The sequence below is a fragment of the Myotis davidii genome, unplaced genomic scaffold, assembly GCF_000327345.1.
Source record: "Myotis davidii unplaced genomic scaffold, ASM32734v1 scaffold142, whole genome shotgun sequence".
Classification (NCBI taxonomy): domain Eukaryota; kingdom Metazoa; phylum Chordata; class Mammalia; order Chiroptera; family Vespertilionidae; genus Myotis; species Myotis davidii.
Genome location: NW_006294400.1, coordinates 1,434,821 through 1,453,456, shown reverse-complemented (window position 1 = coordinate 1,453,456; position 18,636 = coordinate 1,434,821). Strand labels below are relative to the sequence as shown.

The window sequence follows — 18,636 nt, the reverse complement described above, 5'->3', positions numbered from 1 at the left end:
CGCCCCCCCCACCCCCCAGTCCAATGGGGAGGTGAACTCAAAGCTCCCAGGGCTTCCCAGCCCTGGGCCAGGAGCTGTCAGAACTTCTCTCGTGGCTTCCCGCCCGCTGCCCGCCCGCCGTGTGATGGGCACAAGCCTGGGTGTGTGGGGGAGGGCACAGCCCAGTGGCAGCTGACGTTCAGAGCCCCAGGGGTGGACGGGTGACCACTGGTTTCAGGCAGCCGCAGCCAGGCCGGCTGGGCTCCTTTAAGAACTGCCCAAGCCCGGGCTCAATGCCAGGGATGGGACGGGTGGTGCTGCCAGGAGACAGGCCAGCTGGGCTCTCAGCCCATGACTCCTTCTAGACCGGCCCATAGGAGCCTGGAGGGCCCAAGAGCCACCCCCTGGACAATGGGGAACTCCGTCCCTGAGAGGGGCATTTGCACCCTTGGGGCCTCTCCACAGGCAGGCCTCCCCTCACCAGTGCCCGCCCTCTCCAGAGAGGCAGGGATTCAGCTCTAAAAATACCAGCGCAGGAGGTGAGCTGTGGGGTCCTCGGGAGCCCAGGAGGCCCCGTTGCTTCTCAAATTAATCTTGAAGCTGGCACATCCCATGAGAGGCCCAAGGCGGGTGTGGGAGCTCCCAGGCAAGCCCGGTCTGGCAGCCCCAGAGCCGCCTCCAACCCCTCCCAGAGTGTCTCCCCAAAGTGCACCCCCTTAGCAGGTGGGCACACTGAGGCGCAGGCAGACAGCAGGGGACAGGAGCCTCCTACCTTCCATCCTGCCGAGGTCCTGGGAGCGGAGTCAGCTCTGCAAGATAAGGCGGGGGTGGGGCTGGTGAGCGAGCGCCCGTCCAGCCACAGCCACAGCCACAGCCGCAGGTGCGCCAGCCCTGGCTTGCCCTCGGAGAGGGCCGGTGGGGGCAGGAAGGCCCAGGAGGCTGGGTGACCTTGGGAAAGTCATCTTTCTTCCTTGCGCTTCCATTGCCTCACCTGTCAAGGGCAGCAGCCCCCTCCCGCCCCACCAGCCACTGTGGAAACAGGGCGGGGTCCTCTCCAGGCACCTTGACAACGCTCCCCAGGGCAGAGGGCGGGGAGAGCTGCCGGCAGGGGGAGGGGGGACAGGAGCTGTGTGTCCTCATCTCTGAAGGGGTTTGGAAGAGGACGCTCAGAGGGACAGGGAAGTCTGGAGGGAGGAAGCTGTGTTCACATAGGAATAGCCCTGCAATTTTCCAATGAGGGGTTCCCAGGCTCCCCCACACACAGGACCAACTCCCCCCATGTGGCCCCTGCCCCTCACCCCCTAGAGGACCTTGCTTCATTACCCCCTTATCCCCCGAGCATGGAATCAACCCCAACCCCTCATGGGACCCCACGACTTCCACAGCCCCCAGGCACCTCCCTCACCCTCCCCTTCCCGTCCGTCTCTTCAGAATTGCTGCCTATACACCTGTGGCCTTCACCCACCAGCCCTCCCCAAGGCCACCTGCAACCATCACAGCCACTCTTGCCTTGACCTTTGACTCTTGACCCTTGGCCACCATTCCTCCTGCCTGGGACCTCACCTCCGGCCCCTACTTCACCCTCTCACTATGGGCTTCCTGGGACCCGCCATCCTGCCCAGCCAGCCCAGGGCGCTCTTGCCAGCTTCGGAGACCTGCTGACTCTGACAGCCGGCTGTGTCCGGCTAGAAGCCCTTCTCTCACACCCGCCCCATCCTGCATAAGCAAGTCCCACCCTCATTCTCCCGAACCTCAGATCCGTGTCCTCACGGCCACTTCTTTGTTCCAAGCAGGGGCCAGCCCAACCTCCATACCCACCAGCCCATCTGTAGGATTCCCCCACAAGCTGAAGACCACATCACTCTCCTGCTTAAACCCTTCCACGTGTGGCCACTCAGCTCCCACGATAAAGCCTCTCCCCCTCCCCACCTCCCTGCAACTTTATCAGCTGCTGCTTAAACCGAGCTCCCTCTCCCACCGTGGCCGTGTCCCACCTCCAGGCCCAGCTCAGGTTGCACCCAGTGCCCGAATGCCCTTCCCTAAGGTGTTCATGTTTAGGACTCACTTCAGGTGTCACCTCCTTCAGGAAGCCCTCCTGGACTCTACCCTCCACTCCTACACTGACAGGTACCTCCTCTGAACTTCCCCTGGCATCCTACAGCCACACACCACCCACCACACTCTATTGGACCGCTCTGTGGTAGTGCAGGCCTGTGTTCCCCACCAGACTGGGCCTGGCCCGGGCTGGTCAGAGGGCGGGGGGCCTTACTCCGTCCCCAGGGCCCTCCTGGGAGGGAACTGAGGCTTGAAGAGGATCGACTTGCTCCAGGGCTGGCTAGGTTCCAACCCAGGGCTGCCTTTTCTGCTGCTCGCGCCCAGCACCCAGTAGGTCCTTAAGCAGCCGCCTGTGGGGCATGAGTTGGCCTCTTCCCTGCTGAGTATGCGGAAGGAAGGGCAGCAGCTGCCAACACTGCTCGGCAGCTGGGGGGGGGGGTCCCCCTAGGCCAGGAACAGCCTGAGTGACCCCATCCTGCCCCACCCCCTCCCAGTAACCTAAGCCCCACTGTCCTGCTGGAACCTGCTAACCCCACCTCCTTGGTCCAAAATAACTTGGGTCGTGAGGAGGCCTCGCAGGGGTCAGGGGTCAGGATAGGGTTAGGTTACGGGCTCAGCACCCAGGTCTTACTGGGCCCCTGGATCAGGGCCGCAGGGACTCAGTATGTAACCGGGTGGTCGGCCGAGGGGTCTGGAGAGCGGAGGTCAAAAGGGTCTGGACTCAGTTACGAGGCGAGGCCAGGGCAAGACCAAGGTCTCCCGTCTCTTGACCAAGAGCAGCCATTTTGGTGGCTGGCAACCAACTGGGGTTCCAATCCCAACCCCATCACTCAGCTGTGTGACCTTGGGCAGCGGTGTCCCCTCTCTGGGCCTGCACCCCAGACCCCGTCCCCCTGCTGCTGCTGAGTCCTGAGTGGGTGGCTGAGCAGTACAGGCCCCTGTGCTGCCGCAGGGCTCCCACAGGGCCCCTGCCCTTTCAGAGGCTGGGGCAGGGGGCCAACACCCAGGGGCCTCCTGTGCCCAGCACTCAGTGATGTGACAGGACAGTCCACCAATCACAAAGGCTGCCCCACCCAGATCCTTGGGGCGGGGAGTCAGGTCACAGCCCCCTGCCAGGGCCCCAGCTGGGACATGCCAAGGACAGGAACCTGGAGCCCCAGGGGTATGGGCTGGGACAAAGGGGTGACTGTCTCCCAGGCTGGGAAGGGCTGCAACGCACACACATCCACAAAGAAGCACAGAGTGCGGCGCGCACCCCCGAGCAGAGTCTGGGGGTGCAGACAGGCAGACACACACAGGGCACAGCCAGGGACACACAGAGCCCCGCGAACCCCGAGGAGACCCTGGCGCGCACCGAGGCGCATTCCCCGGGTGCCTGCGCTTCCCCGCCCCCCGCACAGGCGCGTCCCCCCACGCGCGCAGACGGACACATGGGCACACACCTACCTGGGGGTGGGGTGCGGGTGGGCGCTGGGGCCAGTGCGTGCCCTGCCCGTCCTCGCAGCCACCCGCCCGCAGAGGCGACTATTTATAAGGCTGTCAGCAGCGCGCGGCATGCCGGGAGCAGCTCCGATCGCAGGAGGGAGGGAGGAGGGGGAGCGCAGCCAGGCAGGGAGGGGGCTGGACCAGAGCGGGGCCCTGACGGGAGATCCGAGGGGACTGGCGCCCTCCACCGCACCGACTGCTCCGGGGGCTTCCGTTCCCGCGTCACCCACTGTGCCCACATCACTGCGGGGGGTGGGACTGGGGTCCCAGGTGACAGCGGGGGAAACTGAGGCCCAGGGAGGAATGGCTCTTTGCACAAAATCCCACAGCAAATTGGTAGCAGGGAGAGGCCAGATCAGGGAGGGAGGACTGAGGCATGGCTTCTGGGGCTTCGCTGGCCACGCCAGTCCCCAGCCCCTTCTCAGACCTGCCCCGAGGCCCCTGGGCCAAGGCCCACGCGGAATGGAGGGGGTTCCAGGAACTCCTCTGGGACGCAAACTCCCCAGGACCCCAAAGACCATCCACAAAACCCTCTCCCAGCTGGTGGTTGTGTAGATGATTAAAAATCCTAGCCCTGCCCTAGCCGGTTTGGCTCAGTGGATAGAGCGTCAGCCTGCGGACTGAAGGGTCCTGGGTTCGATTCCGGTCAAGGGTACATGCCTGGATTGCCGGCTTGATCCCCAGTAGGGGGCGTGCAGGAGGCAGCCAATCAATGATTCTCTCTCATCATTGATGTTTCTCTCTCTCTCTTCCTCTCCCTTCCTCTCTGAAATCGATAAAGATATGTTAAAAATAAATAAATAAAAATAAAAACCCCGGCCCTGCCAGGCAACTCCCAACGAGGCGAGCGCGAGGATGTGGCTATTCAGAATGCTGTCCATGATGGGGGACCGGGGTCGATGGTCCAGAATAAGAACAGCGCCCCATAATGAGCACTCACTGTGGGCCGGGTGCTGGGCAGGGAGAGCACAGGCCGTAGATGGGTAGTTTCTTAGCAACAACTGCCGCCTAGACTCCAGGAGGCTGGGAGCTAGTCCCAGCTCTGCCACCTGTGACATCAGACGAGCTCTTTACCCCTCGGGACCTGAGCTTCCCCAGCTGTGGGAGGGGCAGGCGCTGGGTCGGCGGGTCTGCCTTCCAAGTTGTTCAGAGGCCCTCCCAAAGCCGTAGGCGGCTGTGCACAATGGCACCTCCTTGGGGGAAAGCAAACTGATGAAGTCAGTCAACAATCTAAACATGCAGGGTCATGTGTGTAAGAACTATTCCTCGAAATTCTTTTCTTGCACTTTAACATCTCTGGCATGTGCTCTCTTATCATCACATCGATGGCATCTCGAAGGGTGTGCAGTGAGGCACAACCGGGAGGGCGGGTGCACATGACCCCCCAGGGGGAGGTGGGACTTGTGCTTCTTAAAGGCTTCCCCATGCTTTTTTTTTTTTTTTAATACGACAAGCATCTGTTATTTTCTATATAAAACACTTTAAACACAGATGCACCTTGAGGACATTATGCTAAGTGAAATAAGCCAGTCACAACAAGACAGATACTGTCTGACTCCACTTACAGGAGGAACTAACGTCATCAGATTCATAGAAACAGAAAGTGGAAGGATGGTCCCCTGCGGCTGAGGGGCAGGGACGTGGGAGTTGGCGTTCAGTGGATAGCGTTTCAGATCTGCAGGATGGAGTCCCGGAGCTCTGTTTCCTAACAAGGCATGCTGTTAACCCGCTGGACTGCACTCTTAAAAACCCTTACCTGCTAAATAAATCTTATGTGCTTTTTGCCACAATAAAAAAATAAATTTAAAAATTGTGAAAACCTATTTTAAGTACCTGTTTTAATTATTTCTTTTGCATATGACCTATGGATTTTCTATCAATCCTGGAATATTAAAGCTTCAGGATTTTTTTTCTCCGCTCTAAACTAAAGAAAAAAAAAGGTGGGAGAGAAGAAGAGAGGCAGGGAGGGATGAAAGAGGGAATGAAGAAAGGAGAAGATGGAAGGGAAAACGGAAGGAGGGGAGGGGAGGGGAGGAGGGAAGGGAGAGAAAGAACAAAATCGCATGGAGGAAACACCTGGGAGGGTATACCCTAGGCCAGCGTTTCTCAACCTGTGGGTCGCGACCCCTTCCACAGGGGTCGCCTAAGACCATCCTGCATATCAGATATTTACATTATGATCATAACAGTAGCAACATTACAGTTACGAAGTAGCAATGAAAATAATGTTATGGTTGGGGGTCACCACAACATGAGGAACTGGATTAAAGGGTCGCGGCGTTAGGAAGGTTGAGAACCACTGCCCTAGGCTGTTAACAGGTAACAGGACTGGGCAATGCCCTCCCTTTTTATCTTATATCATTTGTATGGCTAAAGTTATAACATTAAAAAAAAACACCTAAAAATATAACCATATAAAATGAAACCCATTTTTAAAAACACTTTAAAAATATTCTGGTTAAAGAAAGAACCCCTTACATGACAATTCATAACAGTAGCAACATTAAAAACAAAAACAAAAACAGTAGCAACATTACAGTTACGAAGTAGCAACGAAAATAATTTTATGGTTGGGGGTGACCACAACATGAGGAACCGCATTAAAGGGTCGTGGCATTAGGAAGGTTGAGAACCACTGCCCTAGGCTGTTAACAGGGAACAGGACTGGGCGATGCCCTCCCTTTTTACCTTATATCATTTGTATGGCTGAAGTTATAACATTAAAAAAAAACCCTAAAAATATAACCATATAAAATGAAACCAATTTTTAAAAACACTTTAAAAATATTCTGGCTAAAGAGAACTCCCAGGCTAGAAAATGAGCCAGCACCGGGGGATGGGGCTGGGTCGGCCTCACTCTGAGTGTCACAGGGAGGTGAGGGGCTGCGAGGGGCCTGGCTGGGCTGCTGAGCATCTGCAGGAAGCAGCGGGGGTGGCCCCTCGGGAAGCACCTGCTGGGTTTGCAGCTGGTGGGAGATGTGCCAAGGAGGGGAGGGGATCACGGGGTGAGGGGGAGACACAGGAGTGCAGGGGGCTCTGGACCTTAGCTGAGGAAGTGGAAGTGGCTTTGTCTTGGCCACAGCGGGGAGCAGGTGAAGGATTCAGAGCAAAACAGGACGGTGATGAGGTGGGCTCAGGAAGATAACTTTGACAATGAGTATACTTGTCTGGGGGGGCGGGGGGAGGGCTCCGAGGGGATGAGTTTGTGGAGTTGAGGACCAGGCCCCAGACCTCTTGCCCTCACCAAAGTCCTACCTCCTGATGCTAAACCGAACTTTCGGAGGGTCCACCCAAGCAACCCACCTTCTCTTGAAGCACTGCTGGGCCTCCCTCCATGCCCACCCGAGGGCAGGCAGGTCCCCCGAAGCCTCTGCACAGAGCCGGAGTGCACCGTGTTCCATATCTCCATTCCCACAGGGCCTGAGGTTCCCCACGCATGACTTCCCACACGCCCACCGCCACCACTGCCGCAGGCCCGTGACGTCCCAGCCGCCTGCCTGTCCCACTGCCGTTCAAGCAAGAATGGCCTCTCCAAGCAAGAGGGATGGAGCCGGGCCCACTCGGGCTGGCACGCGTGGCCTTTTGCCATCTGGCCCCAAGTGGCTCCTCTCCCACTGCTCCCGCCTCCCTGCCTCCCGGGAGAGGCTGTGGGTCCCACCACTGCGCATCCTTCGGGCCATTCTTCCCACCTGACCTCCCTCCCTCTTCAATTGCACCTGAGAGAGCGCCTGGCACGCGGCTGCTCACTGGAATGTGTACGTGAATTAGAGATTAGAGCCCAATGCAGCGCGCCCTTCTCTCCTCCCAGAGCCCGGCCCCCCATCCCGGCTGGCCCGGTGCCCAGGAGAGCTCTCTCCCCGTCCCCAGCAGGCCGCCTGCCCTTGTCTCACAGTCACCCTTTGTTAGGCCTCTGCTCCCAAGGGTATCTTATCTGCCTAAACAGGTTGTAATCTCCCAGAGTCACGGACCCCCTTCCTCCTGCCAACCTGGAGCTGTAAACAAGGCCTTTCACTCAACTGCTGCTCACCACACCCTCCCAGGGCTGCAGCCCCGCCTGGCTCCTGCCTGCTGGGCCTGCAGGAAACGTGGGCTCCCAGCCCTCAGCATCCCCAGGCCCTTGAGCCAACCTCTGACCCACCACCTGCAATCTCCTCCTGAGCCCTGTCCCAGCCTCCTCTCCTCCCCACCCCCACCCCCACCCCCAGAAACTTGCCCCAAACTCTGCAGGACTCTTCCCCATCTCCCAGGCCTCAGAAGCACATCACCCACCCTAAAGCTCTCTCACAGCGTCTGCATCATCGTCTTTGGGGCCCTTACTCCCGGGGTGGCCTCCCCAGGGCCTGAGCTCCTTGGAGCAGTGTGTGATCCTGGAACTGGGCTGGGAGAGGGCAAGTGACTTACCCAAGGTCGCAGAAGCAGGGGGAGGCAGGACTGGAAAAGCCAGATGGGCTTGCCTTGGGAAACCCGCACCTCCCCAGCCCCCTGAGCAGCCAGCTCTCCGCCCAAGCTGCAAAGTGCATGACTCACTGGCCAGCTGAAAAGCTGGCTGTCCTGCTGGTGGGCGAGCTCCCCACCTGGAGGGCCTGGGCCCTGTCCTACGGCGGCCCAGAGCCCAGGGCCAGAGCGCCTTGCTCAACGGGGACACACGGGAGCTGGAGCTGGAGCTTAAGTGCATTTATTCCTGTACAAATCATTACAAAACCACATCTGGGGGAGTCACCGGCCCCCACTCCCCACCCCATGTGCAATGGCTTGTGCCGGCCTCCTCCTCCTCTACCTGGCCCCTCCCATTCCGCAACCTCCTCCAGGAAGCCCTCTGGTCTTCCCTTCCAGGCTTCAGAAGAGCAAGGGGCAAACCCACCCCGCTGAGGCCCAGCAATAAAGTGCCTGATACAGAATGAGGGGGGACAGGACCCTGGCGACACAGCTCCCGCCCCCCCCGGAGAGCTTTCCCAGGCCCAGCTGGAGGGAGACTCAGATGACTCCAGCAGCTGCAGGCAAAGGGGCTGCTTGAAACCTCAGTTGGGCGGGGGTCCCCCCGTCTCAGCCCCAAAGGCTCCTCCAACAGGTAGACAGCCTCACCGGGGAGAGTTTGCACAAAAATACCCTCATCTCCAGGAAGAGGTGGGGAAGGGAACCCCAGGCCCTAGGGGGCTGAGGCCCCCAGCAAGGGGTGGTGGCTGGCGGGGCCCAGTGTATGGGGGACGGACCCAAGGCAGTAGTGGGAGAGGTGGGAGGGGGTCGAAGACTCCACGTTAGAACCTGACACGGGCAGAAGGATGCCAGAGAGGGGGACGAGGGATTGTCCAAGGCCACTCAGGGCAGAGCCAAGACTGACCCCGGCCCCCCGCCTCTGGGACCCGCCAGCCCCCAGTTGCCCCAGCCTGACCTCCATTCACTTCCCACTCCTCATGCAACCGTTCTTTCTGGCTCTGGGAAGTGAGGGGCCAACACAAAGTTCCCAGGTCCTTGGAACAGGACCCCACGGTCCCGCCAATAGGAAATGATTTGGGGACCATCCTGAGGCTCTGAACCAAGGCCTCATGGGAAAGGACATGTCCTTGGCCTCATATTACTCAGAAATACCCTGATTGACTGTGCTCAGACCCTGACTGGACAAGCTCCTGACACCCCTGATTAAGCACACAGAAGCCCAAATCCCTGATGGCCGAGAGATCTCCCAGGCCCTGACCGGCTGCAGGATACACCCTCTTCAAGGCCGATTGGCCAGAAGACACTCCAGCCAGCCTTCATCGGCCAGGAGATGGCCCTTGGTCGAGTGGCTGGGCCAAGAGCCACTTCTCCAGTGTCCCTTGTGAGGTCGCCACAGGCAGGGCGGCCTAGGTCCAGGAGGGATGGGAGAAGGTGATCCCGTACAGCTGGGCCCAGGACGAGAAGACCCTCTTCTCGGTGATGAAGCGGTGGTGGTTGCCCTTGCGGCTGTGCTCATTCTGCACGTAGGTGACACACTCGTCTGGCCCCTTGGGCTCATAGTAGTGGTAGGGCATGCGCTGGAGGCGGGACCGCTGGCTGGGGCAGAGCAGAGGTGTCTGTGAGGGCAGAGTGGGCACTGGCGGGGCCCTTGCCCTTTCCCGCCCCTGACCTGCCATAGGACCTTAGTGGAAATACCTGCCCTTCCCTGGGCCTCAGTTTCCCCATCTGTAAAATGGGTATAGGGTGGACTAGGTTTTTTGACTTCCAAACTTCGTTTTTAATGTTGTGGATCTTTTCATGTCCCTGAGAGGGTGGCAAAGCAGGGTAGAGGTAAGGGCTCTGGAACTTGACCCCCACCCTTTACTATTTGTGGGACCTGAGACCACTCACAAAACAACTTTCCTTGGTTTTCCTCACCATGAAATAGGGAGAATAACATACCTATCCCTTAGCGTCACTGTGACGAGTGAATAACAACTATGGTCATGCTTGGGGCATGGTCAGCACTCAATCAAGAACAGCTGTCACCTCTTGGGCTTTGCATATAGTAATAATAATAATGATAGTTATTATTAATACAAACTCTGGACTAGCTGAGGTGTGTGTGTGGGGGGGCGGTTGGCACTGAGGCAGCTCCAAGGAGCCGACATCTCTGCAGAGCAGCCTGAATACCATCAAACAGAGAATCTCAAAGGCCCCCCAGCCCAGGTTTCCGGCCCCTGGCTCCATCCCACGGCAGTGGCTAGCATTGTCCTGGAGGGGCTCACCTGCAGTAGTCGGGGGGGACCATGCCATAGACGTGCACATGGTCACACAACTCCACCGCGATCACCATGGTGAACCAGCCCGTGCTCAACCACGAATGGGACTTTTCCCTGGGGACAGAGAGGGAGCGTGATGAGGGGCAGGCAGGCAGGGAGGAACAGCCAACCACCCAGTTTCACAGAACTCATCCCCCTACTTCAGTCACCCCCATCCAGCCCACTGGGGGAGCACGGGTTTGCTGGCAGGGGGGCTGTCTGGGGAGCGGTGAAGGGGGTGGAGAGAGCTCCTGAGGGAAAGATTTTTTTAAGAGTAGGAACAAGGCAGGCTGGGAATAAACTTCTGAGGACACTGGTCAGGCCTGGGTAAGCCAGGAGTGACCATGACCACAGAGCATGCTAGCTGCAGCTGTGCCCATGCCAGGAGCAGACTCCCATGGGGAGACGAAGCAGAGACAGTCATGCTGGAGGGACAAGTTCAGAGCAAGGCATGAAGAAGTAGCTAAGAGCATAGAACCATGCTGTCCACTATAGTGGCCACATGTGGGCACGTGTGAGCACGTGACTCGGGGTTGAGATGTGCTGTGAGTGTAAAACACACACTGGATTTCTTAGTGTGAAAAAAGAATGTGGAATGTGTTGCTGATAATGTTTTATACTGATTACATGTGAAGCTAAAAAATATTTCGCATCTACTTGGTTGAAGGTGGTTCTTTGAAAAGAAAATAAACCTCTCGCAAGACTGAAAAAAAAAAGAGAGAAAAGACACAAATTACCAATATCAAAAATGAAAGAGAACATCATCATAGACCCTGAAAACTTTAAAATAAAAAAACCACAAAAAACAACTACATACGTGAAAACTTTCAGTGGTTCTCAACCTTCCTAATGCTGTGACCCTTTAATACAGCTCCTCATGTTGTGGTGACCCCCAACCATAAAATTATTTTCGTTGCTACTTCATCACTGTAATTTTGCGACTGTTATGAATCGTAATATAAATATCTGATAGGCAGGATGTATTTTCAGGGGTCGCGACCCACAGGTTGAGAACCGCTGATTTAGATGAAATGGGCTGATTTCTTGAAAACAAACCAAAACTCACCGAAGATGGAATAAGTAACCTGAATAGCCTATCACTATTAAGGAAACTGAATTCATAGTTTAAAATCTTCTGGGGAAAAAACAAAACAAAACACCACTCCAAGCCCAGATAGTCTCACTGGCAAATTCTACCAAACATTTAAAGAAGCAATGACACCAATTCTACACCATCTTTTCTGAAAAATAGAAGAGGAAACATTTCCCAATGCATTTATGAGGCCAGCATTACCCTGATACCAAGATCAGGCAAAGAATAGTACAAAATAAACCAGACCAATATCTCTCATGTACGCAGATTCAAAAATCTCAACAAAGTATTGGCAAAAACTACCCAGCAATATGTAAAAATACACCACTACCAACTGGAGTTTACTCCAGAAACCAAGGCTAACTCAACATTTAAAAATCAATCAATATAATCCACCATAGTAACAGTCTTAAAAAAATACAAATAGTCTTTTTTTAAAAAAGTCTTAATTGATGCAGAAAAATGTTTGATAAAATTCAATATCCAGTACTGATAAAAAAAAATTAAAAAAAAAAAACCTCTTAGGAAACTAATACGCGAAGGGAATTTCCTCAACCTAATACTTGGCTGGCGCCTGTCCTTGCCTGTCTCACCCTGGTAGAGGTGAATATAGGTTCAAAAACCCATAGCCAGCCTCATAGGCAATGATGAAAGACTAAACGCTTTCCCTCTGAGACTGGGACTAAAGTAAGATGTCTACTCTTGTCACTTCCAATACATTTCAACGTTGTACTGAAAGTTCCTAGCCAGTGCAATAAGGCAAGAAAAAGAAATGAGGCACGCAGATTAGAAAGGAAGGAGTAAAACTGTCCAATAAGTAAAGTTTAGCACAATTGCAGGATATAAGGTCACCACACAAAAATCATATTTCTAAATATTAGGAACAATAATTGGGAACCAACATTTTAAAAAATATCATTTACGTTAGTTCCAAAATTTTAAATATTTAGGTATAAATCAAACAAAATATGTACAGGATCTATATGTTGGACATATTGAGTTAAATAAAATATGTTGAAAATAATTTCAGCCACAGCTGGTTTTGCTCAGTGGTTAGAGTGCTGCCCATGGACTGAAGGGTCTCGGGTTTGATTCATGGTCAAGGGTATATATCTCGGTTGCGGGTTCGATCCCTGACCCAGTCGGGGCGCGTGCGTGAGGCAACCACTCAATGTGTCTCTCTCATATTGATGTTTTTTCCTCGCTCCCCCCTTTCTCCCTCCCTTCCACTCTCTCTCTAAAGATCAATGGAAAAAATATCCTGATGAGCTAAAAAAAAAAAAAAATAATAGTCTCACCTGTTTCTTTTTACCTTTTTAATGTGGTTACTATAAAAATTTTAATTATGTATGTGGCTGCATTATATTTCTATTGGATGGCACCAGCCTCGCTTACCTAAAGCAGGACTGGAAATGATGTATATTTAGAATAGAGCATGCTGGGAGCAACGGTGTGCCGAAAGCAAGAAGTGCCAGGAATAGCCAATGCTTTCCAGGAGGCACGCTCCGGGGAGCTCTCCTAGAAAGATGCTAGAAATGACTGCGCAATCTTAGAGAAGGGCATGCTGGGAACCCTTCTACCCTCAGAGCAGTGAGTGCTGGGAGGAAGCCCTCCTGGGAAGATGGGGTCATGCAGAGCATGTTGGAAATGACTCGTGCTGAACACGGAGAGAACTCCCCCAGGAAACCTGACCAGAGGTGGCCGAGAAGCGACCACACCCTCAGCGCAGTGCTTGCTGGGAGGACAGGCCCTCTGCACAGAGCATGCTGACGGAGAGCAGAGGGCTGGCCAGAGGGGGCAGGCAGAAGGCTGGTACCTGTCCTTGCCTGTCTCACCCCGGAAGAGGTCATCAAACTGGCGCATGCGGCCGGGAGAGACGGCGTAGGCCTCCATGTTGGGGAACACCAGGCCTGCCCGCTGGATGAGGCGCACCAGGCTGCCCTGGGGCTTCTGCATCTTGTTCGGAGGCCCCCAGAAGATGAACACGGTTTCGGGGGTCCGGTTGACAAACTCCTGGGGCCTCTTCAGGACACGGTAGACACTGGAGTGGGCCACCACGCGGAAGGTGGTCTTGTTGCCCACATCTGCTGAGTAGCCCGTGGTGGGCGCGTCATTCATGCGGATTGTGCACTCGGCCCGTTCAATCTCAGGACCCAGCTTGGTGCCCAGCAGGTGGCTGGAGCTGGTGACGATCACGCACTGGTGGCACCGGGAGGGCAGTGTCTGCGGGGAGCAAGGAAAGCCAACACTTGTCACAACCACTCTCTGTGCCAGGCCCTGGGCTCTGTACAGTCAGGCCTCCAGGAGGCCAAAATAATTATGCCCATTTTAAAGACAGAGAAACTGACGCCCATTCATTCAACAAACATTCATAGCAAGCTGGCTAATGGTCAAGTACGCAGGACAGAGCAACCAGCAAAAGAGACCCCACTCCTGCCTTCGAGAACTCATGGTTGGCCTGGCCGGTGTAGCTCAGTGGTTGAGCATCCACCCACAAACCAGGAGGTCATGGTTCGATTCCCGGTCAGGGCACATATCCAGGTTGCGGGCTCGATCCCCAGTAGCGGGTGTGGAGGAGGCAGCTGGTCCATGATTTTCACTCATCATTGTTTCTATCTCTCTCTCCCCCTCCTGTCCTCTCTGAACCAGAGCCTTGAGTCCCAGGGCGCACCCTTTCCTTTAGGAGGGATGGCGAGAATGGAGAGAAAAGGAGGAGGGAGCAGGGGTGGCAGGCAATGGGGGGGACCAGCTCCCAGGGAGTTCCCCAAAGCGGCTGCCCTACCTTGTTGCCAAGAATGGGGACATAGCCATCGGTGATGCTCCACTTCTTGAGGTTGACAGGCCTGCGACTGCGGCCGCGCAGGGAGCCATAATGGAAGACGTCGTTGGCACTGTTGGAGCTGTAGAGGATGAGGATGGTGATGAGAGCAAAGAGGATCACGAACACTGCTGACCGCTGCTCCTGAGAGGGGAGAGGACTGGTGAGGTCCCAGCGACCGTGCAGGCTCGGAGCCCTGCCTCACTACCACCTGCAACACCTGGCTAACGCCTACTCCTCACCCCAAACACCAACTCCTCCAGGAAGGCCTCCCGCAGCCCCCTGAGCACTGATGACGCTGCCATGAGTTCTGCGGCTGGGACTGGGTCAGTCTCTCTCCCCAGTTTCCCAGCTGTCAGGGTGGGGACCGGAGCATAGAAGGTTCTCAGAAGGAGGGTCTGCCGGATTGGACTGTATGTGGGGGTCAGAAGGCTTCCTCCAGCTGGGAGGATGCTGGGAGACAGGTGGGATAGTCAAATGAGAGGACCCAGGCCTTCCCCACACAGCAACTCTCTATACATGTTCATCACGCCTTTAGCCCTGGAGGGGATCTGCTCAGGGCCTGGGCTGCCTGGGTAGACAGTGCACCACTGTGGGGATGACAGGGCAGGAAGTCATATCCACACTGCCCACTGGAAGCCGTCGTGCGGGTTATCTGTATATTGTTTCTCAGCTCCACGTTCACCCTTTTTGGCGGCTCCGTGAGAATGGATCTGGGCGCTTGGTTTTTTCCTGCCAGCTCACTGCATGTTAAGCTTTGTCGGGAGAGGGCGCTGGAGAGGCACTGCAGGAAGAAAGGGCTTGACTTCCTGTGGCTGATGCTCTGCCTTCTTAGGCACATGCTTATCTCCAGCGCCCAACCCTCCGGCCCGCGAGGAAGCCAGCACCCAGCAGATTCCTCCAGAACCTGCAGTACCTGCCCTCAGGCAGTTTTGATCCTGCTGTGATCACAACCTCTCCAGAGTGGAACTCAATCAGTCACCCAACCACCTGCAACATCCACAGACCAGCAGCTCCCTCCCTGGAGCAGTTCTGTATGGAGGCTGGGTGCCTCCTGGGTGGACTTGTGATAACGTCACCAATAGGGCACCACGCTGAGTTCTCTGCTATCCAGTGGCCCATAGCTGTGCCCTCCCCAGGAGGCCCGGATCTCAGCCCTGGGGCTGGTGGCTGCTCCTTATACCTGCTATTCCTGTATTCCTTAGAGTTCCAATCCCTCATTACTCCTGCCCGATTATAGTTAGTAACTCTTTACATTAAAATTACTATGTGGATTCTCGCTGCGGGCTGGACCCAGACTGATACGCCCACATCACCCTGCCCCCAACCCTCAGGCTCTGCCAAGGCTCTGCTGCAGTGAATTCTCGGGAGGGGGTGTGCAGGACCAGGCATATAGCAGGTGCTCAGGAAAGCATGAATGCGTGGATGATGGGGACACCCTCAGAAGGATGCTCACAACATTCTGTCACTTTGACTGACCTCTGCCCCCTCCTCCAGACTCCCACTCACCTCTACCTCCCACCCTGACCCCTGCATAGCATTCCAAGTCACCTTGGACCTGGGCCCAGAAAGGCAGGAGTTTGCCCAAAGCCACACAGATCAGTAGTACAGCAGGGCTCAAAACAGGGCCTCCCAGGCATCAACCTCATCTAGGCAAGGAAGAGAGACTTCCTGGTGGCTTGGTCCTTAGAAGCCCATCTCACTGAGAGAAGTAAGAGGCTCAGATGGAGTAAGAAATGAAGGACTTACTTTGTTGCTACTCATCTCTCTCCGGCGTCTGCTGAGGGGCAGGAGCCAGCGTCCTGCACGTGGCCCAGGGGGCAGGGATGTGGGCTCACACCTGCAAGTCACAGAAAGGGTTATGGCCTGAGTGCCCTCCCGGAGGTCCAGCTGGTCAAAGGCTACACCTTCCCTACCACCCCTGCCAGCTCTCCTACCTACCCCTGACTTCAAGACTCAGGGCTGTATCCATTTTGCAGATGGAGACACTACAGCCCAAAAGGGCAGAAAACTGCTTGAGGTCACAGGGCCACGCGGTGGCAGAACCCTCTCTCCCTGCCTGTTGCTCCCTTCTACTCTGCCCTCTCAGCAGGATCCTCTCCTTACCCTGGCTCTCCTAGGCAGCTGGCTCCCATGCTGGGGGCCTGCCCCCCATCCAGCAGAAACCCCTACTCTAAACCCTGCTTCAGGTCCACGGGGCCTTGGAATAAAGCAACATCTCTTGTGGGTCCCAAACTCCTCTGCACCTGCAGCCTTCCAGGTCTTGCATAAACTGTCTGCAACACCCTCCAGCACCCTGCTCACGCCCACTCATCCTCCAAGCCCAAGGTGGGCCGGGAACTTCCCCTAGTGTCACCGCCCCAGGAGGCTGAGAGCTCTCACAGATCCTCACTCACATCCTCTGCCGTGCCGCCAAGAGCCCTGAGGATGGGTGCCAGAGGATGGCTGAATGATTTCATTCATTAACGGGAAGATCTTAGGGGTTAAGGACACAGACTCATCTGTCAAATGGCGACAATCACTGCCCCACCCTGAGGGTGTGTGGGATCCTCAGGGGACAAGGCACCCTTGGGCAGCCCTTCCTTCCTGCCCCCGCCTCAGAGGCCTCTGCTGTGAGGGAACACGCCCAGGTCTGCTCCTCGCTCCCCCACCGGCACCCCGCCCCTCCTTGCAGGACCCAGATCTCAATGTCCCCACCTGTCAAACGGAAACAAGTACTTGTGTCCAGCCGCCTCCAGCTGATTCAAGTCCAGACGGCTCTGAGGTTGGCAGAGTGCAAAGGGAGAAGCTGGGGGCTCGGGGATCCCCAGCTCCGTCCTCCCTTCCACAGCCTCCCAGCTCCCGCCACCATCTCCGCCCCCTGACCTAGCTGCTGTTTACTCCTACACCGCCACCAGGAATAGCCAGAGAACCTCCGGCCCAACACACACACCATGCTCCTGATTGGCTAAGCCCTGACTCCGCCCACCCCTAACCCGGCCCTCGATCTGCCACGCCCCCTCCGACCCCCACCCCCGCCGGCCTCCGGGCCGGGTTTCAGGTTTCGGGGTTTTTCCCAGGCCGGCCCTCAGAGCCAGTCGGGGAGGCCGGGGACTCTCACCAGGTACAGATCAGGAAACGGAGGCCCATCAGAAGGGAAGAGTGCCCTGCCTTTCGACTCAGAGCCCATTAGAGCAAAAGGTGGGAGTCCGGAATTCCAGGGTCGCCCCCCTCAGTCAGTCGCCTCTGGCATTCCAGGCCCTTAATGGCCTCTGCGCTGAGCCTCCTCCCTCACTATTCTTTCCTTCAGATGCCCCTGGCTCCAGACACTCGAGCACTCCAGTTCCCAGACGCACCCTCCCCCGCCCCCCAATTTTCCCACCTTTGCCTGAGTAGTGCCCTCAGCCAGGACCATGGTCCCCTGGTCAGCCCCGTCACAATCCTGCTCTGGAGGAGGCCATGGTCAATACAGCATCTCAGGTTCAAGTGTGAATCCCGGTTCCACCACTTACTGGCTGCGAGGCCTTAGGGCAAGCCATGTACCTCTCTGATCCTCAGTTTCCTCATCTGTGAAATGGGAGGCAGAAGAGCAGGTAACTCAAGGGGATGTTGGGAGGATTCAAGCCCCTGTGGCCAGGGAGGCACGGGGGTGGCAGGGGCTGGGTCCGTGCCAGCGGCCGTTCGGTGATTCATTGTTCGAGGCCTGGCTCACCGAGTTTGTCAGCAAAACATTCCCTCTCCTCTGACCCCGGGCCCAGCACTTCACTCTTCTAACAGGGATGTATACAGGAGCCAGCGAAGCGTCACCCACTTACTCACTCTTCCGGGCAACACTGCATGGTAGGGGCTCTCACCCCCCAATTCAGAGAGGAGACTGGGGTTCAGAGAGGCAAGGTGCCTGGCCGGGCACTGCTGGGAGCCTTGTCTCCAGGGAGCAGCCCAGGGCTGCGGAGATGGGTCTCCCTCAAGGATACCCAGGGCTGGAATGGGGCAGAGGTCCCCCGAGTGTGTGCCCAGCTCGGGCCTGGACCGGGAGGCCTGCTGGGGAGCGCTGGCTGGGGCTGGGAAGACAGCCGCCCGGAGCACGGGCCGAGCGTGGACTCAGACCCGAGGCGGGCCCTGCAGGAGGGCTGCGTCCTCAGGGTGAGCGCGGGGACCACACCCTGCCCTCTGTTTGGGGGCTTTGCCTGCCCAGCTTGGGGAGTCCTTCCCCAGGGTCGGGGCGCCCCCACGAGCAGTGTGGGAGGAGGGCTCCGAGGAGAAGGGGGAGGGGCACCTAATTCCCGGTGGGGGAGCGCCGTGCCCGTGGGTCCACCTGGGGTGGGGGCGACTCATCCTCTGCACCCCCTGGCGCTGACCCACCAACTCCCGCACTCCGGGGGGGTCCAGAGCCCAAGGCCCTGGAGGAGGGCGGCGGGGTCCCCGAGCTCCAGGGGGTGGACAGAGGCAGAAGGCCCCGATCACCCCGCCACAGCCCTTGGGCACCTGGACCG

The 18,636-nt window shown here is 56.8% G+C and overlaps 2 protein-coding genes across 16 annotated transcripts in view; both read right to left on the bottom strand.

Moving 5' to 3' along the window:
- Positions 1 to 3,586, bottom strand: part of AK1 (adenylate kinase 1) — an 8,166-nt gene extending 4,580 nt beyond the window's left edge. For 3 of the 5 annotated variants that reach the window (XM_006768529.2, XM_006768531.2, XM_006768530.2), the window contains exons 1-3: positions 3,481 to 3,577; positions 2,171 to 2,174; positions 752 to 786 (exon numbers count right to left, since the gene is read on the bottom strand). In XM_006768529.2, the coding sequence (XP_006768592.1) occupies positions 752 to 758 (7 nt within the window). In that variant the 5' untranslated portion in view covers positions 759 to 786; positions 2,171 to 2,174; positions 3,481 to 3,577. Of the gene's footprint in view, positions 1 to 751; positions 789 to 2,170; positions 2,175 to 3,480 lie in introns of all 5 variants that reach the window. The other 2 variants (XM_015567058.1, XM_015567059.1) reach the window with 1 other exon arrangement.
- Positions 3,587 to 8,178: 4,592 nt separating this feature from the next.
- ST6GALNAC6 (ST6 (alpha-N-acetyl-neuraminyl-2,3-beta-galactosyl-1,3)-N-acetylgalactosaminide alpha-2,6-sialyltransferase 6) overlaps positions 8,179 to 18,636 on the bottom strand; it is a 14,484-nt gene continuing 4,026 nt past the window's right edge. For 2 of the 11 annotated variants that reach the window (XM_015567054.1, XM_015567056.1), the window contains exons 2-6: positions 15,914 to 16,004; positions 14,129 to 14,308; positions 13,163 to 13,569; positions 10,221 to 10,328; positions 8,179 to 9,545 (exon numbers count right to left, since the gene is read on the bottom strand). In XM_015567054.1, the coding sequence (XP_015422540.1) occupies positions 9,233 to 9,545; positions 10,221 to 10,328; positions 13,163 to 13,569; positions 14,129 to 14,308; positions 15,914 to 15,928 (1,023 nt within the window). In that variant the 5' untranslated portion in view covers positions 15,929 to 16,004 and the 3' untranslated portion in view covers positions 8,179 to 9,232. The other 9 variants (XM_015567048.1, XM_015567051.1, XM_015567047.1 and 6 more) reach the window with 9 other exon arrangements.